Here is a 25,733-nt window from a genome sequence, read left to right on the forward strand (position 1 = left end):
GCATCAGGATATGTCATTTACGCTTCCAAATGATATTTTTATGCACCTAAATTTGTTGCATAAAGAAACGTGGGCTAGGACTGGGAGAGTCGATCCCTCCACTAATACGACTAATGGCCAGTATCTGGGACCACACTGTACGGCCTGTAATTTAAAAAGTACCCTATGCGCCAGAATTAGATATTTGGATGGTACCCCAGTGTTCCCAGACAGCACAGTGTCAGTAGGGAAATGGAAAGACGGGGGCTATACCCCGAAGGTTGGTTTATCACGCTGCAAGGCGCAATAGAACTGTTTGCGCTGGGTGAAGGGCAATTCCTGCAGTATGCAAAACTGGTAACCACAGCGAGACAACTATGGCCAACATTTCCAGAGGCCCCAGACCATACGCACACATTAGCTCCTATGATTACCATGGCAGGAGGATGTAAGTTTGTAACTCAATTATATAGATCGCTACGGGCCGATAGACAGGGTAAATCACTCCGGGCCTTGGAGAAATGGAAGATGGCTATTGAGGAACATCTGACAACTGCAGACTGGTCCCGCATACATAGAGAAGTCCGTAACCCAAAGCTTAAAACCAGCAGACGTTTTTTAGTATTGGGCATAACAGTTGCATAAAGACGGATAGCTATACACTGGTTAGCTATCAGAGCCCCTACCAAAGACAAATGGGTGGCTGACCTTAAAGAATGGGCAACAGCAGAAGAGGAACATATGAGGAAAGCAATGAGAGACGAGAAACTGCCAAAGGTGCTTTTAGCATGGGTAACGATGATACAGGAATTAATAGGTTTGAACCAAGATACACAGCAAGACCCTGATTGGCGGGAGGAGCAAGAAATAGAGGATGCTTAGAGGACAAATGAACATACTAGTAACACTCAGAATGTCAATGGATGAGGAAAACGCAATGCATATTGGAATAAAATAATGTTTCCTAGAAAAGATACTCTATGTTAAACAAATAATAGCTGCAATTAGAACCTAGTTAGGGGGGGGGGGTTAAACTTGCAGTTCACTTTGTTTGGTATATAATAAAATATGCTATATGGGAATGACGAAGGAACAGTACATTATGGTGGATAAGAAATTGTTAAACTGTTATCCAGAACTTCACTGTATACCCCAGAATTTAAATGAATACTTGGTGTAAAATCAAAATCAATCAAAGAAATATTAAAAAAAAGTGGGATAATGTTGCACGCTGCCTACTAAGGGGGACCACAACTGTTTGGAAAATTAAATATTTCTATACCCATGAAGTGCAAACTTTTTTAAAATGCCCTGTAAAACTGAAGGAATTTGAAATTGGATGCTAAAAGTAAAACGATATCCTCATCTTGACTCATAAGAGCACAAGAAGATTAGTGACCTCAATTGAAGTGGAGCTGAAAAAAAATGTAAGCGGCAAAAAGAACATGCATTAGAAGCACAAAAGAAAAGTGATATGCAAGAGTGTAGCATAGATCTTCCGCTCTTAGAACTAAAACAGCATTTTTAAAAGCCTTCCCCTTCCCTTTAATATTTCGATTTTGTGATTCTGTCTGTGAATTAAATATAATATTTCAAAATGTGTTCATTTATTTCATGTATACTTGTTTCTGTATTTATTTATAGTTATTTGAGGCTCATACCGTAGAAACTGTTTAGGTGGGGCTCCCCAGCTTCCAGTAGTGATTCATTGTGGGTGGGGTGGGGGGGGGGGGGGGGGGGGGTGCACAGAAGTCAAAATGTTAGGAACCGCTGGCATAGAGGGTTTGTATATTGAACTATTCTGGTTTCACACGGTTACCTGTATTAAAGCTCTCTTCCAAAAATAGTTTTCAAAAGAGCAGCATCCCCCCCCCCCAGTAAAGGACGTTGGCAAACGATGTTTCCCTATAAAGATTGCTGCTTTCGTTTCCTGAAACTATCAAGTTGTTAACTAAATTATAGAGCCTTCCCTATTCCAAAATAATATTTTTTTTAACTAGAAGTGTGATTCGTGCAAGTTTTGAAAACCGAAAATAGCAAATTCCATTCAAACACGACAATACTAACGTGCAACTTAAATGACAAACATTACTCCTGTGCGTAGGGGAAATATTCCGATCACTAATTATACGACATTTTGGTGGCAGTTGACTAAAAGCAACACAACTGCTTTGCTTTATGTTTGCGGAAACATTACGGTGTAAAATTAGAACACCTAGGTTTTATAAAGATATGTTTTTTTTCTGTTAAGGCACGTGAGCAACGTGTTTAAGCATTGCCGTTGTGTCGACAAATGTCGAATAAAACAAATCTAAATATATATAAAAGGACTCCAGCGCCACACATCCACAGCAACGGTAACTTGGAAAGCCCCGTTCAAACATGAAAATCCACACACACACTCTCCCCTGCGATCCTCTATCGAGGGATTTCACACCACAATCTAAGAATATGCACATAGTATATACATTAACAGTGGAAAACACAACAAATATAACGAGGTCGCCTCGAGTTCATAGATTGCCAAAATCACACTAAGACATTGGTATAAAATGATTGTTTCTCAAAAAGTAAGTGTGCCTTACCACTGTTCAACAGGATCACAGGAAGGATCAGGGCTGGCAAATCTAGGCGTACCATTCTGCATGTCTAGATATTATGAGCTTTAAAAAACAGGGAACTTGGGTTTATGTGCTTCTGAGGGCCTCTGTTTAAAAGATTTCAACACTTCCTGAACACTGCATTGCACAGAAACCGTTTTCTTCATATAAGAGGTGTGGTTTTCTTGTCTTGGATTTAGCTGCTCATCTTGTGACAAGTCAAGAGGACAGATCTTGTTGACAACTTCACAGTGATTCACTTACTGAGGACACAAGCCTGGTCGGATAATGCCTCTATGATTGGGAGATAATCTTCATGACTCTGGTTGTCCTTACTTCACCCATATACTTACTCTATGTGTACAGGGATGAGGAAATAATGCATCAGCTACTAACTGGTTATCTATCTCTTTACTCCTGTTTTCACTTCGCCCGTCTCAGTACTCAAAATAGGAAGGTGCTAGACGAGGAAGTTGCAGTTGCCTCGTCATGTGCCCAGCTTCCGTGTTTTCCATTGGCTCGGTCTGCCTGTTACTTCCATGAATAAATTCAGTCATATGAAGGCTACAGAATGCTTCCCTTTATCTAGCACCAGATATTTACTTTTACTATGCGTAAAGATTTGTACGTCATTGCCTCATTTACTTGTAAAACGCGCTGACACCCGCAAGTGTCCCGTTCGCGCTATAGAAGACTTTTCAAATAAATAAATTGTAAAATGGCGTGCTTGGATAGTTTTCCTTGATTCTTCTGAGGGTTGTTTCACCGGTGGAACTGGATAACTTATTCTAGAAAATCTTTGTGTTTGAGATAAAGGGGGTGAACGATGGGTGTGGTAGCCTGCGTGAGTAAGTGGGAGTGACATGTAGCCATCATGCAGCCTTTAATGTAAGGGGGAAGCCTGTCTTGTTTCCACCATATTGTTTGTGGCCCGCTCATCAGAGCTGGTATGCAATTACATAGGACAGAACCAGCACTAGCGGTCCAGGTACATCTTAGCTGGGGCGTGACACCTTTAATTGGCGGAACCTACACATCCCGAGGCCTGCTACACTTTTCAATGGGTTCTGTATGACTGTGGACCTTAGGCCAGCCGTGACTGTGGATTAGGGAGGTACTATCAACAGCAGCCGTATGGAGCTCCCGGGAACATCCCGGTTATTGGCCCATGCTCTACTGTGCATACATGTGTGCATGACTGACGCAGACCAAATGAAGCACAATGGCACAAGTGGCAAGAACATACCCCTTGCAACGGGCAGTACTGACACTTGTCTGAACTGAGTTCAGATTATATGGAGTGGTACCGTGGATGGTGGTAATTCCTCCCTTTAGAACCCCTATAGTGAGATTATACTCAGTACTGACACTTCTCAGCAGGGCTGGTGTACACAAAGGGCCAGTGTTTACGTACTCTGCTAGACTAAATGAACAATGTTCTTCACTGTAGGTGTGCTATGCTTTTAATGCAGCAGTGCATGCACTTCTCATCATGCTGCTACACTTTTACTAGCGAGAACCTGCACTTCTTCTTAGGAAGCTGATTATTTGAGACTAAGACATTGAATTGATCTCACATTTTCAAATACTTGAATTGATCAAGTATCACAAATTTTTCCAGTGCACGAAACCGAGGGCTTGCTCTCACAGTTGATGAATCTCGTCTTTTCACTCTTACTTTTAAACAGGCAAATAACTTAGTTGTTGTAGGAAACACCCTACAAAAAGACCTTCAGTTCCCTTCCTTTTTTCCAACTGATCAGAAAATGTTAAATTCTCTTTTATTTTTGCAGAGAGTTCAGCTGAGAATGAGGTTCAAGAAGTTGTTCTCCATGACACACTCTTTGGATGCTTGGCTTGCACTAATGCCTGCTTACTTAACTCCTTGCCTACACAAAATCTCTTTCCAACACAGCAGAGCACCTTTGTGGTGGAAGGATTAGTGAGGTGTCTTGTCATGAATGGAACTGTAATGATTTCTGGTGATGAAGTTTGATTTAATTAGATGTTGGTTTCTCAGAGAAAACCTGTTGTCAATTTACAATGCGCTGGCTTTAAAAATAAGTCCTTTGTTCCCACTGGATTGCTCCTGCATATTTCTGGCATTCACTCATAATCTCAAGAGAACTCTTGGAAATCTACACATTTGCAGGACCGCTTTTGAGATCAGATCTTACCCGCAAGAGGTGAAGGAATACTGGCAGCCTTAAGGGTTTGTAGGTATGCTCTTAGATTTTCAATTTGCAGGAAGGTCCACACCGAAATGACCACAAACATGTCCCCAACTCAAAATGTGTAATTCCACCTGGTTCAGTTTCCAAATTCGTGGTCCACTTTGTTATGGTACAATTCAGCCAATCTTGATTCTATGACGCAAAATTGCAAATTAATTTTCTGTATTGGCTTTTCCCCAAAAAGTGCATACGAGTCAGGAGTGCAATGCTCTGTCTAGTTATTAGTGGTCATTCTGTATTGACCTCACCCTTTGTGCAGGAAAAGTACCAAGTACCCCAACTAGGGTAAGCTCTTTAACTCATTAGCTACAAACAATACTGAGGCTCTTCAGTGATCCAAGCTGCTCTCTTTTGTGTCTTTGTTCCCAGTGCGCTAAAGCAACACTGCATAGGGCCCATGATGTGATCGCAGTGCAAGAAGGAAAGATTGCCAGACCGCTATAGAAAAGGGAAGGCAGCATTCACTGTCAGTAGGACTGATTATGATATTATCATTCATTTCGATGTTCATTATTTCATGAATTTACCCAGATGCATTCACTGGTGTAAGTCCTAAGCTTGTAGCATTTCTGTTGTACGATAATGTTCGTATATCTCTCTTACTATTGTGTTGCTACATGCAGCCATAGTTGCACTGGTCCTTTGCTAATGCAGATATTTGTTTGACATTCTTTGTTGCTTCAGTTACTTGCTGCAGAGCTTGTTAGGTGATTTTTGTTGGTTGTATTCGCATTAATGGACATGTCCCAGACCAGCATTTTGGTTCTGGATTTACTGTTTTAAAGGCTTTCCAGTGCATTTCTTAATTCTGCTTTGTGGTACTGTTTTCAGGCCCAAGCTACTGAATTAGCCGCCTCCGCCAGAAGTGATTGTTCTCATTCGAAAGGTGTGATAGCACCATACTTAAACTTTGATCACGTGGTCTTTTTAATTCTGGTAATTCCTTTTGGCTTTGTTGAGGTGCTAATGTTGAACTTTGCTTTTCACCACTATGAAAGTATTTTTGAAGCGTTCTTCATCTAGATGTTCTTTAAAGTGAAAGAAAAAGTGCGAGTACCCAGCTAACCTCCTCCTTGTCACCATAAGTAGCAGTTGCATCTACAACTATGTGTAGTGCAGCCAACCCTCTTCCGGTAGACAGAATCAGGCATGTACTTGACAGAAGGAAGAACTTTAGCTCCGCTTGTTAGATAATTAAGTACAAAGTTGTGCATAAATCATAGCCAGCTATGAGAGGAGCCTTTTTAGATAAGTTGCTCCGATCTTTTAATACATTTCTCATTTTAAATCTAGGCTTTTGACCTTAAACACCATTTGCCAGCCCGGGCTGATAGGGGCTCTTCCACAAACTAGTAGTGGTGTCATAATTGTTATTTATGCCATTGTTAAACCCTTAATGAAACCGTACTTTAATGAGTTTTCGTTGCTGGTTTAAAAGAAGGTTAGCTGGGACCAGCCACGCACAATAATTCTTCATTCATCATCTTTTGAAAATGGCTTTATAATTTAATGAATACTAATGAATACTAATGAATATCAATTGAGGTAGAAGATCCTATATGGTTACTTTGAGTTCATTTATAATGGATAAGTTATAGCTAAGGAACCTTGCTCTTTACAAATTTCTTTATAACTCATTCTCTAGCTCACATGTGAATAAATAAACACACTTCTTCTGGGCACTTCCTGGGCACTCCTGTGTGCTAGAATAATATCTTATTGTCAGGCATACACAGAGACCCCAAAGCACCCTGGCTCCTGCCATTATCTTGCACGTGCCTTACTCTCCCCCCACACCCAGCTTTATTGACAAGGCTCAACTCATAATGGCACAACCCATTACTGCAATGTTCACCTATATATCCCTCATTCAACAGTTCCACTCTATTCTCTCTTAACAAAAATCTCTCTTAAACATTCTTCCATTTCTGTATATGTTGAAAACCAGGCAAAATGTTCAAAGGGTGTGAATGGCGATGTGATTATCCCCAGGTTAATGCTCAGTTTGTAATTGTGTTGTGTATCCTTTTTTATGTGTGTCATGTACAACACTTGTGCTATTCATGGCAATCATAATGTACTCTATAATTACTTTAAGGGTTTAGCTAGGCCTCCTTGAACCAATAGCTTCTTTTGCTCCTGACCGTTCAGCCTTTGGCTTGAGACATTGGCAATCGAATATTGTCTCGGCCCACATAAATACTTCTATCTCACTGTTTTTCTGCTGGTTTTTCGTGTGTCCTGTGTAGGACTCCTACCAGTGCAATGCACGAGGGACTATTTTACAGTTAGCGAGTCACTTGAGGCAGTGGGAAGCAAGCTCTGGCAAAAGCATCTGAAACTTTAGTCTACTCTCATTCCATAGTACACATACAGGGCCAAAGCCAATGGTACTCTGTTCAGATGCCATACCTATTGGCTTTGCCAAGCCTTTTTCTTTCTCTCCTTGGATAGCGAAGAATCTTATTCACTTTACAGTGGGACTCAGACAGATTGGAGAGCACTGTAGTTAAAGGCAGACACAGAGTGTGTTTTTGGGCACGTACTGTAAGATCTATATTCAACATATAATTTGCATGCTGTAGGAGAATGTTTTTCTTCTGTACCTCATCTGACTACTCTTCTGTATTGGAGCAATGGTGGTAAAAATGTTTGTCAGGATGGTGTGGAGCTCCACATGTACATTTTTATATCAAACAAGCTTGTAATTTTTCATTAATGAGCATGTACAGATCTATTTACTGATAGAATGTGCATTGGCAAAATGTGTTCCTACTGTAGACCTGTTTATCTTCTGTGATATAGTATGATTGGTTATTGCTACTGGAAGCGGTTAAATAACATCACATTTCTAGTATTTTCCTGTAATTTTCTGATAGGTTATTGCATTATACATTATTTTGTGTATTAGTTGCTAGTGATTTTTCTTATGGTGAAACATGTTAACTGTGTATCATGCTCAATTTGTGGGTGTTACGGCACATAATCACTTTTTCCGTTTTCCAGATCTACCACAAGCTGTACAGCAGTGCTCTCATTCACTTGCACGTGGGTCATCTCCAAATTCAAGTAAATTATGCTTCTGACCTATAAACGTAATTAAAGAAAAAAAGTTAATATCTTGTGTTTTTTATTTTTTAGAAGTGTTGAATTTTAGTACTTGTGAAAGTATTCCCCCAATGTTCATTGTTCTTAAAGTTCTGACTGATAGTCGTGTATAGAACATTTGGTTTGTATTTTGTTATTATTTTAATAGGCAATCTTTAAGTGACAAATGAAGTTTTAACATAATGTTGTGATCTAATCACATTAGCACAATGGGTTTCTTTGTCACTCAGGTTTAAATACCAGAAGGATCTGCTTTCACATAGATAATATAACATTTAATCTTAAGTCAATATAAATGTGACTTGTATGAGGAGTATATTTTGTTACATGAAGATGTTGCATTGGAAAATGTCTCATGGTTTTAAAAGAATGTAACTTTTTTACTTGAATGGTAGAGTCCTTACTTATAATAAGGTAAAGAGATTTTTATTCTTTTTTTGTTTTGCCTCAAAATGAAAAAACGATCTTGGCATTAGGAAGTGGCAGTCATTTAATGCCACCACATTAAAATATTTTTGGTGTATGTTAGCGTCTACCAAGAAAGATGGGTAAAAAATGTTTTCATCTTGGTAACAACACTGCTGTGAAACCAGTTTTACTCGATTACATAGGGGAACAGTGAGAGTATCGTTTCTTTTTAGTGTTACCAAACAGAACAGTCCTTGATAATTTTTCAGCTACAAAGGTGTAAAATCCTATTTTTCTAAAAAAGATTGAATTGTGATGCTCTTTGGGTTAACACTGTGTTTGCTTATAACATTTGAGAAAATCTTTTTGACTCCTCTTTGATTGCTGTGAGTTATGGCAGTAGCAACATTTAATTCGTTGTACAGTGTGTTACTCAAGCTTTTACCATTATAACTCCTCTTAAACATTTTCTAATTTTTTTGTGATCTAGGCTTATAGGTAAATCCGGAGTAATTAGTTGCCCAGGTCATGTCATTTAATTAAAAATGCCAAATAGCTTATCTCACTGGCTGTTTACTTTTTTTTAATTTTTTTATTTCTTTATTAGATAGAGACCACAGATACAAAAATATCCAAACATTCAATTATAGTGGATTATACAATGCAGGATCGGATCATAGAGATTACAGATATATACACAATGTTTAAGACTAGAGGACAACGTATGCTACTAAAAAATAAACCGTTCCCTTATATCATTCATTGCTTGTATTGATAAGATCAAGTCAAAATACCAGCGTCAAGTCACCTACATTAAATCCTACCTAGTCACAGCAAATATATGACTGATCAGTTTATATTAAATTGTCCTTAGATGATTATAAAGGAAAAACAAAAAAACAATAAAAAAAAAAGGAAAAAGAACAGAAGCCATGTAGGTACACTGGATAGCTTAACCTCACAATCTTATATGTCCACATATGCCCTAACAGCGCCCCAAATTGCCTGCCCCAGTGCCTTTTTCCGCCTCCCCTTCAAAATATACAGATTGTATTCCATATTATACATAAAGAGAAAACGAGTTTTCCACACATCAAATAAAGGGGCCTTAGTTTGTAGCCACGCTGAGGCAATACACAACCTTAGCACTGCTGATGCAATGAATATCAAATAACAAACTTCATTGCCGTGTTCTGTACGCAATCCACCCGTATCTATACCCAACAAAATCTGACTTGTTGAAAGTTGTATAGGGACACCCAGAATCTCGGTTAGAAACCCGTTTATGTGTCTGAACAATTCTAATAATTTCGTGCAAGTACCAAAGATATGCACTACATCAGCGTGTAAAGTATTACATCTAAAACACTTTCCATCTGGGTCTCCCCCCCACTTAGCAATTTTATCAGGCGTACGATAAAGATAAAACAAAGTCTTATAATGTTGTGTCTTCAAGTTGGCGGACATAAATAACCGGCCAGCCAATTCAATCGAGAGCTCTAACGATATTTCAGGGTTCCTTAATCTTTCTTCCCATTTTATTCGGTGTGATTCCAAATCATTGGGCATTGCCTCTATAATTATTTTATACAATTCCCCGATGCGTGCACGTTTTTTATTTGCCTCAATAAGAGGATTAGCCACGTTCACTATGTTCAATTTAGTCAGATATTCACGCAGCTGAAGATACTTAAAAAAGTGCAGAGTAGACAACTGATATTGTTCCTTCAATTGGGAGAAAGATTTTAACCCATCTGTATTATAGAGATCTCCAACTGTTATTAAGCCTCTTGAGCGCCAGTTGACCACTATGCGATCCCAGCAAATACTGGGGTGCAGGATCGGTGCAGTTAATGGGGTATAAATGGACACACTTCCAATATTATATTGCTTCCTTATTGCCTTCCATACCTTATACGCAGCAGCAATCGCCTTAAACCTTGTGCGCTTGTAATAATTCCAGTCTATGTCGATAAAGAGCCGATTCCTAGCTTCAGCCCCTAAAAGTAAAGAGTATATAGAAGGTTGCAGTGCTGGCTCCACGGGTCCCTGACCAGTTAATAAGATATTCATTCGCTGCAGCATACATACATAATAATACAAAAGAAAATCAGGGACTGCCCAGCCACCCACTGCCCTGGGCAGCACCATATATTTCTTAGCCCGTCGCTCTTTCCCCTGAGACCACATGAACCTCATACAGATTGCTTGCAGTTGTAAAATGAGTGCACAAGTAATCTCTAATGGTAAGCATCGATAAAGATATAGCACTTTAGGCTGTTTACTTTTTAAATGTATTTAGAAAAGTCTTCTGTTCTAAGTTATGATTACGAAATTTAAAAAATTGTTAGAATCAAAAATACAAAAATAACACGGAAAGAGTAGATGTCTGAAGTGTATTCAATCTTTGACTTGTCAGTATTTCTTTATTCTTGGGGTATTGCCAAGTCATCTCTCATAGCATGACCCAAACCTTTAATGAAGGAGGGAAAGTCCTGGCCCCCAGCAATAACCCATATGCCCTCTTCCCCTCCTTCCTTCTCACGAAGACATTTCCTCTCTTGCCTAAGATCAAGCTTATCCATTGTTGTGCTGAAGAGGATCCATCTGGCTTTGTTATGGCCAATGAACATTTTTAATTCCTCGATTTTGCTTAAACGTTTTTGAATGTTCTTGAAATTGAGTCTCAAAATGCACTTATAAACCCAGGGCCTAATTACAATGCGGTTGAAAACGCCACCGACCGTTGGTCGAAACTGTTCCGACCGCATCGTAATATGCTGGTCGGATTCCTTTCCGACCGACCTATTCTGATGTAGTCAGTTGGAAAGGAATCTGAACGGGCTTTCCGACGGGCCCGGAAAGCCCGTCTGCCATTTGGAAAGCAGCCAGTAATCCCAAAGTGGTTCTTTTTTGCCCTGGGGTTACAATGTCGGGTGGAGACAGCCTTTCTGTGCCGGCCTTTCCGACACTGAAAGGCTGTCTGAACTCAACTTTGGGGGGCCCCCAGCAGGGCCCCCTTTGGTTTGCGGCCTCCGGTTGGAGGCTGAGGGGGCACCTATGGTGTCCTCCTTTTGGTCCATGCACCTTGTGGCAGGCACCTTAAGGTGTCTGCCATGGGGTGCAGGGATAAACTGCATCTTGCATTTTTACAATGGGAGCGTGCATTCCGGTTTGAATGCATGCTCCCGATATTTTGATTTTCATAGTTTCTGTGCTGATTTAAGTTTGTCTTTGTGAGTCCCAAGAAAAGAGTAACTTTATGAGAATCGTAGTTGGTGGTCTTTGTGAATCGACCACCTAGAATTTTGACTAACAGTCCGCATACATTCTTGGTATTGATGGTTTCGCGGTTTGGGACCGAACCCCTGGAAGGAAGAAGTAGATGTAAGTTGTGATGGAGCAAGCATTTCATTAAAGACTTGCTGCCTCTAAACCACAGTTAATAACCATAACTGTTAACCGTCTTGAGTATTTCATTGGGAAGGCCTTGGATGTTGATTATTGAGCTATATTTCTCCATAATCGTGCAAATGGCGCCAAAAAGCCATCTGTGCAATAATCTAGAAGATGAACTGCAGAAGCAAGGGCTTCTCGATGAGGCGAGTGTTTTTATGGCTTGCATTAGTGCCAATTTTCACATTTCTTTGGAAGTCATCAGAATAAAGGTTTATTTCAGCTGCGTTCTTTTAACAGCAATTACTTTTCAACTGATTCATTTAAGAAATTATATTCATCGTCCCTGCTGTCTGAAGTAGATCAAGGTCGCTTAATGGTTCGAAATGTAAATTAGCGCTTTGTTATCTCATGAATTAGCATCTTTTAATCATTGTGCCTGAAGGTTAATTTGCAACATGGAGTTTTTGGATTTATGGAAGATTTTGTTCATAATGGTGATGGATGTTACTCTGAAAAAAGAAAGTAAAAAAAGCATTTTTAAGGAGTGTCACAAATACTGAACATTTATTTTTGTACAGTTTCCTTAGCAGAAAGGTTTTCTCGAACGCTTGCAATAAATAGTTCACCGCCGTTACTGACTTATTTGGTGTGCCTTCAATCATTCAGTGCATTTAATGAAACTACAGCACTGCTACAAGAGATTTCTGATTCCCCCTTCTTTATTCATTGCATTTAATTTAGCAACTAAAGGAAACCGAAGTAGTATTTGTATTTTGCTTTCGTTATTTGGTAGAGTTCTCTTGCAGAAATGCTATACAGAGATTGCATGGGAAGTGTTACCTGGGAGGTTTTCCATGCTTGGTTACACAAAGTCAGGAAGCAGGAATCGGCAAGAGGTACTTTGCTAAAGTTGTGTCAGCCATAGCCTAAGCTGACGGGCAAACTGCTAGATGAACCAGCTGGCTTTTGGTGGCCACTTAGGAAGTTCTGATGGAGGGGCAGATCTCTGGTGTGAGTGAATGCCTTCCAGTATTGTATTGTTGGGAAGGAAATGGCCATGCACTAGAAGATTGGGTGTGGCCATTTTGTAAGTTTGAGTGGTGGAACATCATGTAATGGAAGCTGCTCGGAGCATGGTGGGACAGGGCAAGGTTAGGAACCGACTTGTAAATCAGATTTAAGAATTTGCAGAGTGACTTGAGTCTACACCTGGTATGGATTGCAACGTTTATGCCTTTTCTAAATAGCTGAATTGAGTTCAGTCATGGGACAGAACGTTGAGGGTCAGCAACAGCATATAGTTTGCAAATCAATATCTTGTTATAGTGGATGATAAAGTTTGGACAGATTTTAAAGCAACTTTTTGATACCAGTTTGGACAGCTGGTAAGTGAATGTACCTTGTCAAGTGGTGATCCAAATAGTAAAAATCAAAATCACATTTTGGTGTTGAAACAGATTCCCAAGAGTGCAAGCAATAAAATGGAGCCAGGACTACCTATGGTTTTGGGTGTGGCTTGGAAGTGACATAGGTTATCATTTGGCAGGGTTAGACAGCAGGCTGAATCCAGGTGGTGGCAAATGAACCAGAACGTGGAGTTAAATCTGTGCATATTACAGTAGGAGCTTGATGTTTGGGGGTGTATGATTGGGCTAGTTAATGAAAAGTCTCAAGTGTATAAACTACTCTAGAAGTAAGCTGCTGTGTTTTTTTTTTTGCAAGAGCAGTACTCTACAGGGAAAGATGTTCATAGGTGGCTGTCTCTGTTTTATCAGTATGGAATATAAATGTTCAACTTTGAACTGCAAGATGCATCCTACCTATGTCCGTTTCTAGAAGCCGGCCATGTTTGAATGAGAGTAATAAAGCCAGGAGATAAGTATAACAATTATTTATACTTCTCATCAGATCCAGTCCTGTCCACATGAGGCGCTCCATCTCCTGGTTTTTCAGGTGAAAGTGCATTTCACCTGGGTGCAGTGTAGGGGCAGAAGTGGGGCAACGTGCATTGCTCTCCCTGCAGTTTGGTGCAGGGTTCTCCATCATACACAAGGAGGAATTTTCTTGTGCGTCATGATGACTGCCGCTGCAGTCTTACCCCCTAACCCCAGCATCTGACAAATCATTCAGTACGTCAGTAGAGCCATACAGCCCCTTACTTGTTGAGTGCCCAAAACCCAGCAACCGCTAAAGCTTCAGCTTGGGTGGCATGAGATAGGTGAGTCGATTTGGACAGCACCTTCTTGGATCTGTGTGACAGGGCTATATTTTGTTGTGGGAAAAACTCCAATATATGAGACGAGACAAAAGGTAAGTGTGCTTTTTAAGTGCGCTTATTATTTCTCTCTTGTTGTGACCTGCATCCTGAGGCCCGTGAAGACCTTAATTGATCAGCATTGTGTGAATAAACTTATTTCCCAAAGATTGCGAGGAGTTAAGTTAATTTCTATTTCTCTTCCTTATGCCCCCCTTTGTTTGAGTCTGACCTGTAGCTGCTGGTTAGGCAAGCAGCTGGTATTCCCCTGAGCAAGGGAGGTAACACTTAAGTGGAGCATCAAAGTGTAATAATAATAATGTAATGGTTTAAGAAAGTGTGCACACTGTCATTTAGTGTGGCCGGATGAAGTCATCAGTAGACAAGTTCCCTTTCTCTGATAATGCAGACGTTGCCGTCACAGACCACAGTGATTCTCCTTGTTATGTTGGCACTATTGCATTGTGATTCCCTGATTTGGAAGCAGTCTCTTAAACAATGAGCCGTCTGTGTATGATTTTGGTGTCTCATGGCTGCGTCCTGGGATTCTTACTAGTTGCTTGTGCATAGTCTAGGTCGGTAGAGTTAGACATTGCCCGGCATATGGAACAATGTTATCTATTTGTGTCTAGTGCTGTTGACTGCAATGATAGGCAACTGTAGTAAATATGGGGGCTTTGTTGATATATGTTTGGAGTTTGCTTATGACATATCTTGTGTTGGTTGCATGGAAGTTGACATTATTATAAATCGTTGGAAATCTTTGTTGCTTCTGATGTCGCTCAACCTTTTGCCAGATTTGTCACATTTGAGAGTACTGTTGAAATTTGGAAAATATTGAAGGCTGTTTGGGATTTCACCTAACCGTGTGTTTCTCAACAGGTGGAAAGTGGGAGAAACCGTCCGAAGTTATGGAAGTCAACGGGAAGGTTTGGGAGGAGCAGGTGAACAGCCTGACTGAAGTTTTCCATGAGGCAGGATTCGCCGTCGAGGCCCTCACCAGACTGCCCTATTTATGTGAAGGTGATATGTATAATGACTACTATGTATTAGACGATGCCGTTTTCATCCTCAAGCCAGTGTAACCGCATCCTGAAAATCACGACCCGGAAGCAGTCTATGAAGTAAAGCATTTGTCTTGATGATTACTTTGTGGGAGGGGACTTGGGGGTGATCCTTTTAAGCAAACATGTCACCATTTCAAAGGCCAAAATAAAGATGTGTTTCCTCTTAGTGTGGCTGAAGGACATTGTTTTATACGGAATATTCAAACCCAAGAATCATCATTTTTATCAGCTCGCACCCCGACAGTGCAGACTGCGCTCCCGACAATAGTGGACATATTTTTTATACTTAACTGCACTATAGATCGTAACCAAACGGAATCAATACAGTGTGACAGATTGCTTTTTCTTTCTTTTTTTTTTTTATTATGGAAAACAAGTGAAGACTGGCACTTACTTCAAAGCATTGTTGAATATATAGCGTTTTGGCAAATGTTCTTCCATGTTACAAAGTAGTATTTCTGATCTTCATTCTCAAGCACATGTTTTTAATTATGCCAATAAATGTTTTGGAGACGAGGAAATTTAAGTTTCTGTTTTTATTTTAATTAAATATATAACCATCATTTTGTTCCCTGCAGGTTTAAGAAGAATTTAAAAACTTGAAAGGGTATTACTCTATGAATGCATTGCATTTCTCAATAATATCTCTACAATGTTCTAATTTCTAAAAATAGGTAATGCTGGATCATCATCTTTTATCATTATATCACAGCAACACTTTCAATATATTGCTTCTCAATCCAACACTCGATAAGTGATGTTTAAAAAAAATAATTCAAAATATTCGACCAAAATGAATGCTAATCAGAAAATTAGGAAGGAGGTCATCCCGAAAAGAGAAATCAAGAGAAAAAGAGAATAAAAGGGGAGGAAATAAAAAAAGGAATGCCTGGGGTCTCCTGTAAGAAACGCAGAAAAGAAAAATAGCTCAAAAAAGCCAAAGGAGATGAAGGAACAGGTTGGAAAATCCGATAAAATGGAAGGGAAGAGAAAATGAGCATTGGCATAGCCAATAGGTCTTGCCTTTGTAACTTATTGGCTTTGCCAATGGTGTTTAGTCCATGTAATGTTTTGTAGGTGCGCGCACCAGGCCGACTTGTGCCTACACAATAACGTGGCTTTTCTTACTTTTTAGTTACCAATCTGAGTTGGGCACAAAAGCCACACGGGAGGCATGCAAAAGCAAGGAGGGTGAGAGGTGTGGGGGGTATGTAAAAGCATCATGGGGGAGGGCAGGAGCTAAAGCAACACAGGATTTGGGGGAAGCAACACTGACGGTGCGATTGGGGGAAGCCGCAGGTAGCAGCACATGGACAGCTGCAAGAGGGAGGAGGGCGGGGATAAGCAGTTGTGCAACACAGAGCACCACTAAGTGCAGGGGGACAGGGAGAGGTACACTAGGGAGATGGCTCAAAAACACACACTCTAATGGAGTGATTCACACAAAAGAAAAAGGTAGTGTTGAAAAGCAAGGAGTGTAAGCAGTGATGCCATCCAGTCCAAGGGATTGTAAAGCGGCAATGCTCCATGGGAGGGACAAACACAAGATTGGCTGGCTAGGACATGAATAAGAATCAAGAAAATCTGAGTGACCAGGAAAGCCAGCCAATGGTAAGCAATGGGCGAGCTCCAAGACTCTGTTATTGATAAGCCGGCATATGCCTTGCAATAGACCCAGCATGCACAGTCTAGGAGCCTCGACAGTAAAAGAAGGCGTTGCAGTTGCAACCCTCGAGGATAAACAGGGACAATTAAAAAAGATGTATTCGGAAAATAGGGGACGGGGTGAAACTCAAAATGATAAAAAATGACAAATGAAATATAAAAAATAATTGAAAAGATAAGTGAAACAATTGAAAAGTAAAAATACATTCGAAGCTATGAAGCACATTTTTCCTTTGCGGATAATAAGTGCAGACTTTTATTGCATATTGATCATTAACTCACAGAGCCTTCGCAGTGATTGCCATCTACTCTTGTTATGGTGTTCAGAATGCTGTTGTGTTACAGCACGTGGATCGAAACTGGGTGAGAGAAATATATGCGGAAGTAGTAAATGGTGGCTACAGACGTATGATAATGTGGATTTTTCACTAGACACAAGTGATTATGAATGGTGAAGTGGGTGAAATAACTCATGTTAGAGCAAGATGTAACCACAAAAACATTTCAGGTCACATGTGAGAGTCCCTATGTCTCAGTTCACACCAAACCTTTATTTATTTCTAGCCCAGCCAGAATGGAACTGTGTCCTGTATCTGGAAGTTAGGATTTAGTCTACAACTATTTCTCAAGCTTATTGTTTTATATTTTAGGCACTCTCTTTCTTAATTTATGTAAGTGCCTGTACCTAAACAAAAACCTTGCTATTTTTATTATTCCAGAATATTTGTTTTCATGCAGATGCAATAAAAAAAATAAGAAAATGTCAGCTTGCTTCGTGACCTTGTGACTTGTAACAAGTTATAAACATTGTATTATGCCTGCCCTTCAAATAATCTTTACTAGCTTGCATTTTGATGTCATACCTTGCACTGCTTCTGTCAAGTGTCTGTCACCATCGACAGTTTTGTTGTTGCATGTCCCAGGGTTGAAAGTGTTCAGAAGCGACCGTGGTTGGAGGATGGTGAGTCTGCTGGGTGCCCACCCTAGTCTGGACCTCTACTGCTTAACAACTACTGGGCATCTTGGTGGTAGTTGTAATATTGGTGAATATCAGTGGTTTTAAGATTTGTGCCCTTTGCAAATGCAGTTGACCTATATTTGTTAAAGAGAACTGGTCTGAAGGGCCCACGTTCTTGCTCATGCACCACACTTAGAAGAAATACAGCCTAGTAGCTTGGCATTGACGGATCACTAAACCATATGATCACAGACCTGAATCGGCCTTGATCGGTTGCAAGTTTGCCTTCCTCTAATCAAAAAAGCCTACAAAATAGGATTATTAAGAAAGCCCATTTCATTATTAAGATGTCCAGGAAACCTAACCCCTTCAAATACCCTTTTCAAATCTTTAACAGTCTTTATAGACAAAGTATCAATGTTCTGTCATTGTATAACCCCCTCTGTTCCTGTCCCTTAGCAGCTTTGCCCAAATTATAAAAATTCTCTGCTCCACTGACAAATCCCTGACTTCGATCCACAAGCCCCATAGTTAAATCGAATCTGTCGGATCATCTGCTGACAGAAAGAAACTTTGGCTCCCATCCAGTCCTTAACCATTGGCACTCATGTGCTTAATCATCCTTGTGTACTATTACTTGACCTGCGATACAGGGATGCTGGCCAGGATGGACCTAAAAGTGTTAACTTCACCAGCATCAATTGCCATTAGTGCAAAGCTATTACCCATTACTGGGTATCCAATAAATACATGACGCTACACAAATGCAAAGTCTATGTGTTAATTCCCAACTCTTGGCCCTGGGTATTGGCCTTTTTCCATCTGAACCTTTGGCCCCCATCCAGAACATCTGCTTTGTTAAAAACAATGCATGAATATGCACACATACACCTTATTAGGCTCCCAATTAAATTTTCTGTTCCTGTCCAGCTTTTTTCACATCCACTTTTTTGTTTTTTTTAAAGAATTCTGACCTCCTTATTGTCCTCTCTGAGTGATTGTTTAAATAAGTCTTAAAGGTTTGGTGCTAGTTAAATACACTAATGAGCTGTGGTGGTTGTTGTAGAAAATGAGCAATTAAAATTACTTGAAAAAATGAGCAAATCTCATTGCTTGAAACATGCTGTATTAAAGTACATACACTTAATTGTCTGTAAACTAACTTTGTCAAAGTAAACCTGTGATATAAACAACTTACACCATTCAAGGAGAAAATATGTAGGTTGAGTTTTGGTGGAAGCAAGAGACGACTTTGAAAGAAGCCCAGTGTTCCAGCTCCAGGAGAATATTGAGATCCTATGACAGAAGAGGAGAGAGCCAACATGCTTCAACGCTATGTTTTCTTCAGAACCCTAAGAGGGAGCAGAAATAGATATCCTCTGTCTGAGTAAAATCTCACTCGTTACAATGTGTGTTGAGTATTATTATTATGTTAATGGAGTATTGTTATGAGGATGCTGACAGTGAGTGTAATTCTTGTGTATACAATCAGTCTTGAATCAAATTAAGTTACTTGCAAATATTAAACTGTGAACACAGGAGCTTGTATTTACTTTGGCCCTACAGTCCTATAAATTATGGGACTTCGGTGAAAGGGGAAAACACACGAATTTTCCTCCAGAAAACATGTGAATGAAAAACATACCAGTTAGTTTTTGTTTTGTTATCCCCATTTGCTCTGTGGAAGTCGGGCTTGTTTTCTTCATGAACACAAGGGGGGTTGCAGAAGAACTGAAGACACGTTCCACTGAAATGGAGAAAGCATTAGTTCCCACCCATTGCCGAGGACCAGAGGTACACCTAGCAGAAGAAAAAGAAAAACAAAGGAGTCCTTTTAACCATAAGGCCATGGGAGCAGGGCACAGCAGCACACCGAAAAAGAATTGGGAACTCCTTCCACTTTAATGCTTCCGAAGGGGTCTGTAACAGTAATTATAGCCCTCAAAGGAAGTATTCTGACCTGCTTCCAACATTCCACTTCAGATGCAAATAGTGGTTACATTGCTATGTTCAATATGCAAGACGTAATCCTACGTATTTAAGAACAATGAAGTCAACAACATATATTTTTCCATTCTTTGCCCTAATTTTAAACATTCTCACTCACTCTTGCTCTCCTTTATAGAGGTTGCTGTCGGGCACCGGAACGCCAGCTGTGCTCGATATATTACACAGCTGCCACTACTCTTTCAATCCTTCACTGACTGAAGCAAGACCCTGTGCAAATGAAATCTAATGAATTGAATTGTATTTTAAAGTTTTTAAGCCTTTTATGCACTTTTATGGTATTTTGTAAATGCCGAATAAAGAAAGATTTGATTTGACTGAAGCAAGAATTCAGCACTCTGGAGCTTGCTGAAAAAGGCTTTTATTCCACTGGCAATGCAGAGACCACATCAACGCTTTTCAGCTTTACAGCCTTATTCACTCCGTTAAGGCTGCAAAGCTGAAACGCGTTGACGTGGTCTCTGTCCACTTCATATGGAATAAAAGCATTTTTCAGCAGGCTTCGGAGTGCCCAATTCTTACTCGCAAAAGTAAGAGGAGTGACTGATATATATATATATACCCAATACTACAATACGGCTGCATACTGATACTGCAATACTGCTGCATACCGATACTGCAATACTGCCGCAAATTGCCGTCTGCCACTGTGTACCTGAACAACGAGGATGCTGGCACGACAGAGTTGGACTTGGCATTAAAATCCACCTTTTTCCAGTCACCTTTCCACCAAGGTTAGAAACCAGCACACCAAGGCAATTACATACAGTGATATTTCATTCAGACACTGTCATAACGAATTTTGCCTGTATATCTCGGCCTTGCTCAGATCACACGTATATGTGTGTGTATATATATGTATGTATGTATGTGTATGTGTATATATATATAATTATTATTATTTTTTTTTTTACTATTCCACTGAGAAGTTTTACTATTAGTGGGGTCGCTATTGGTGTGACAGGGGTTGAAGTGTACAGTTAGCGTCTCTCAATTGCCCCTCAGTAATGTGTACAACAGTCTACGTTAACATGATGAAAGAGCAGCACCATTTATAATCTCCAAAATAAAAGACACAAAATTATGTAACTCAAGCATCTTTTGTAATTACCCTCAGAAAAATTGTATTAAATGGTCTAATTTCATTGAGACCACGTTAGCCAAAGTATTTACATCAGTCTCCTCCTTTCATTTTTCAAAGGTGTTGTCTCAAGAGAAATAACCATATCACAGGAGTCTTCCTCCCCTATAATGTATGTCAATTGTCAAACTGATATCATTTAAGCCACTCTTCATAAGTCTCCTATTACTGTAGCTCCCAGGAGGTACACCTGCTCTTCCACTGTCACCAAACCCACTTCACTCCTCATTTCTACATTTAACATTGAGAGAGAAGATGTTATTGTTTGCAACTTGGACACTTCTTAACCATAGGTTGCTAAACTCTCAAGTTCCTGGTTTTAAAGATGTAAAAATACAGTTTTTCTAGACATAATGACCCTTGCCCCTTGTTGCAAACAGTTCTCCTTTCTTTGGCTGAGTGCCTAGAAACCACATTGTTAGTGAGCTCACTTCCTAAAAAAACCCGGGAAGCACTATCCTACTACTTTCTTAGACTAACTTCTTTCAGGCACCCCCCTCATGCATTCCTGTGGCTGCCACTAACCTGCAGCATGATTGGCTCCTGCACAGCCACAGAACCACCAGATGACTTTTGAGATTTACCTTCAGGAAGCCTACACTAAGCACCATGAAAGATCTGAACCACTCACTGCTCTTCAACATGGATATAAGGAACCATGTCTCGTAAATCACTCTCCCATTCTCCAAGCAGAAGACACATCAAGAAAAGTGACGCCAGCCTGCAATTAATTATCCACATTTTCATACATCAAACACGTTGTCAGTATGGGGCTTACCTAGCACACTGTTATCACTAGAAAGCCTGCTCACTGCTCTTCACAAAAATTTTCCTCAGGCGCACTACACAGTCTTTGTTTACCAGTCACCTCTTTACAAATGGGCACAGCAAATCTGAAACAGCAGTACCATTCACATACCTTCTCCCTAGCCTCTTGACTTCTATCAGTTCAGCCTTCAGTGACAAACCACCACCAGAATCAAAGCCTTTCCCCTTAACACCATGAGAGCATTTGTTCGCCCTGTCACCCGCACAGCCAATACCAGCACCTCCTATGTAAACTCATAGCCACTCTTCACTCTACAATAAAAACTTCTAAACTAAATCACCCAACACTAGTATATCTGAGTTGAAATCACAGTGGAAACATATTTGAACAAACAGGGCTCCAGTGTCCCTACTACGTTCAAAACAGGTATACAAGTGGAGTATGCAGTTCCTAAAAGAATCAGAAAAGGCAGTATGTCGGGAAGAGTCTGAGCAAGCAGATCGGTGGGATCTGATTTCTAAGAAGCAAGAGCCCTCACACAACCAGATGGGCATCATGTTTCGGCATCGGGGCAGCTCCTCGTTGGACCAGTGCTGCAATGTCCAGTGGCTCGCTCGATGGGGCGCTTTGCCGGACATCTTTTAAAATAAGACGTAGTGATGAAGTTTAAGTGGCAGTGCTGTGTGTATAGATTGATGTAAGTGCGGCATAAAAATAACGAAGAGAGACCCTGAAAGTTTTAATATGTGGGACTTCTTATTATAAATAAAAACAAAGGGTGGCTGTGTTGGAGACAATGATCCGGTACAGCTTGCGGGGAAGTGAGAACGTCTGTCAACATGTTTCGTGTCATGTGAAGTCTCTGCGGATCTGGGCATTTCATCAGGACCATGTAACCAAGTTTAGCAATGATTGGGGTTATATCAGTGGTAATTGGCAACAATACCCAATCTCAAAAGTCGCCCTCAAAATGTAGGGTATACCTTATGATATCTATAATCTGACCTGCAATTGAAAAGAAACATTTATAGAGTGAGAATTAAAAAACAGGCGGGTGTTCAGTAGGTTATATCCTGTTGTCACATAGCAATGCATTAGGCAATTGTAGAAAATATCCATGCCATAGGTGGAATAACGCCTGTCCGTGAGCATGCAAGTACATATAAGAACAAACAAATAAGTCAACAAGCAGGTGATACACATGACTTAAAACAAACACACACATAAGCCCCATCATCCACATACATACTATTGTAGCTAATCAGGGAGGCAATAATGCAGTAAAATTCCGCATGAGCGGAAGAATTTACCCAATCTAAGCAAGCACATTACAGAGACCGTGCTAGCTGCGGGTGGAACTAGTAGAAAGAAGTTACAGTCAGCACTTGAATAGTGGAGAAAGGTACATGAAGTAAGAACTATTCAAAATACACTGTCCAACACGCTAGGAAAGTTGTGACCTGCCCCTCTCTGCCACACTGGTGGTAGGGAGGAGCAGAGACCATAGGCAGGTTTTTACACATCCCATCCTGCCCATGGATGACAACCAGGGCCTCCACTGCGGCAATGACATTGTAGCTGAAGTTCTTAGAACACCATCACTATTGGGAGCAGATGGAAATGCCCATCAGGCAGCTTTGACCGGGACTGGAACTGCATCACTGCTCTCAAAACACAGCTTGTAAAAATAGCTCTTCACTAGGCAATGATGACTGAATACCTCAGAGTCATCTCTTCCAATGGCTTGGAGTGGTAAATGCATCATGTATCTTCTTAGAAGACAACATCTTTAGACGTGAATGAGCCCAGGTCACCTGAATGTGTACCAGATACAGGTAGATCTTAATAATCAATACAGCAAAACGTCTCTCTGATAAGATCAATATAGCAGACAATGCCCTAAAAACTGGAACATTGATCTCAGCCTACAAATCTAAATTGGCAGAGTTCAACACAGTAGTCCATGGCCATAAAGAGTTTTTGATCAAAAGATTTGATATGGAGAAAGTCTACCCCTATATTAAAGAGGATTCCTCTGCAGGAGGTGGTGATACCTCCTCAGACGATATTAGCAACTACCAACGTAAGAAGAACACTTCTTTCAGCAGCATCTCTAACCCATTTAGAGGTGGGGGGGGCCCATCGCCATCACTGTTTGCCCAACTAGGGCAAACAGTGATGGCGATGGGCCCCCCCCACCTCTAAATGGGTCCCCTACGGCCCCATATTAGGGTCCCTAACCAATGTACCCCCTTGCATCATCCTTTGTTTCCCCAAAACCCCCATACTCTTTTCCCTCAGCTCTTTAACCAACCTTTATAGACCACAGTTGGGGCCGAGGCAGAAGAAGGGGGCAAAAACGGGTCCAGTGGCGACAACCGGAACCACAGATGCAGACAAGGAGTCAAACAAAAAGACATTGATTGTGAACCTATCTACCAAAACACAACGGAGGAGGTTTTGGGCTTTGTTCCCATACCTAAAGAGGATAGATTCCGGCTGAATTGTGAGCTCCAAAATTCCTTTAGGAAAATCAGGCTTCGCGCCTTTCACGACAAACCCACACATGAGTTGACAGACACCAGGTTACGCCACCTGTCCAGATTTCCTCCCTCAGTAGGGATGACTACCCATGAAATCCCAACGTTCAAGCAGGCAGTCCTCAAAGACAGGCATATCGAACTAGGCATCCATTCCACAACATGTCGAATCAGGAACTGGCAGCAGTAAATTAATTGGCTAATGATTCTTCAATCACAACCAAACCAGCTCACAAAGGCAGCATGATTGTCATTATCTCTACCCCAAACTACAATAAAGAATGTCTCCAACAATTGGCTGACTTGAGATATTGCGGCCCCCTCAGCCAGGATCCCACCACAAAACTTACTATTCAGATCAGTTCCTTAGTGCTGACACCCAGGGCTGGATAAGCAAAAATGAGGTGGAATTCTTGGTTAAAACCCACCCCAAGATCCTGCACTTCTATGCCCTGGCCAAAATACGCAAGGGGGTTACACCCCTCTCAGTAAACTCATTTTGTCAGGCATAGGTTCCCTTCTAGAACCACTGTCTAAGTTCTGCAATAATTTCTTACAGCCATTGGTTATGAAAACACCATCTTTGCCTAAGGACACTAGGGATGTCCATAATTGTATTGATGAAAGAAACCACACCAGTAACATTGATCTCATCATGACCCTTGATGTTGAGGCTCTCTACACAAATATACCCCAAGATGCAACACTTGAAGTGGTAGTGAACACACTCCTCTCAAAAAACTTCCAATTTGGAGACAAAATCTATCACCAAACACAAGGTACTTCCATGGGAAGTACCTTTGCGCCAAGTCTGGAATGTCTCTATATGGCTATCATTGAAAAAGATAAAAACAAAATTGTGAAAATAATCCTTACACTATCAATATACTCCTATGGCGTCGCTATATTGATGAAATTTTGATTTTCTGGCAGGGAGATATTGCCGAATGCCACAATTTCCATACATGGATTAATTTCCTCAATCCATTCCTAAGGTTTACAAAAACATCTCTGACAAAAGTCTTCCCTTTCTTGATTTACTAATCGCCATCACTAATGGAAACTCACAACCACCGCATACAAAAAGCCAACTGACTGCAACAGCTTACTGCCAGCCACCATCCTAAAGCCTTATGGGGCAATTTGCCTTACGGCCAGTTCTTGCGACTATGTTGCAACTACAGTAAGATTCCTACCTTCAACCTACAGGCACAATAACTGACTACTAGATTGACAGCATGCCACTACCCACCATAATCCATCATTATAGCACAGAAAAGGACTAGGAACAACAATTGGGTGGCACCTGTAGAACCCCACAGCAAAACAACGCTATCACCTGTAGGAACAACAATTGGGTGGCACCTGTAGAACCCCACAGCAAAACAACGCTATCACCTGTATTTCTTCTTTTACACCTAATTCAAACCAGATACAGAAAATCATACATAAGCAAAGGGCACATCCTACAACAGGCTCACTCGAGTTTCCTAGAGCACGATTTGCGTTCAAACAAATACATAACCTGAAAGACATGATCGTCCATACCAGACCACAATAGACACCTAGGTCTGAACAACGTTCCCTCTGGGATCTACTCCTCA

At 40.6% G+C, this 25,733-nt stretch overlaps 2 protein-coding genes across 4 annotated transcripts in view; one reads left to right on the forward strand and one right to left on the reverse strand.

The window, feature by feature from the left end:
* Positions 1 to 2,700, reverse strand: part of IGSF6 (immunoglobulin superfamily member 6) — a 39,429-nt gene extending 36,729 nt beyond the window's left edge. Inside the window, exon 1 of the mRNA XM_078665130.1 lies at positions 2,565 to 2,700. Coding sequence (XP_078521256.1) covers positions 2,565 to 2,619 — 55 coding nt within the window. The 5' untranslated portion in view covers positions 2,620 to 2,700. The remainder of the gene's footprint in view (positions 1 to 2,564) is intronic.
* The window catches only part of METTL9 (methyltransferase 9, His-X-His N1(pi)-histidine), a 219,639-nt gene extending 204,069 nt beyond the window's left edge, over positions 1 to 15,570 (forward strand). The window contains exons 5-6 of one of the 3 annotated variants that reach the window (XM_078665131.1): positions 7,820 to 7,882; positions 14,865 to 15,570. In XM_078665131.1, the coding sequence (XP_078521257.1) occupies positions 7,820 to 7,882; positions 14,865 to 15,067 (266 nt within the window). In that variant the 3' untranslated portion in view covers positions 15,068 to 15,570. The remainder of the gene's footprint in view (positions 1 to 7,819; positions 7,883 to 14,864) is intronic. The other 2 variants (XM_078665132.1, XM_078665133.1) reach the window with 2 other exon arrangements.
* Positions 15,571 to 25,733: the final 10,163 nt, after the last annotated feature.

This window comes from Lissotriton helveticus, chromosome 10, assembly GCF_964261635.1.
Source record: "Lissotriton helveticus chromosome 10, aLisHel1.1, whole genome shotgun sequence".
Lineage (NCBI taxonomy): Eukaryota > Metazoa > Chordata > Amphibia > Caudata > Salamandridae > Lissotriton > Lissotriton helveticus.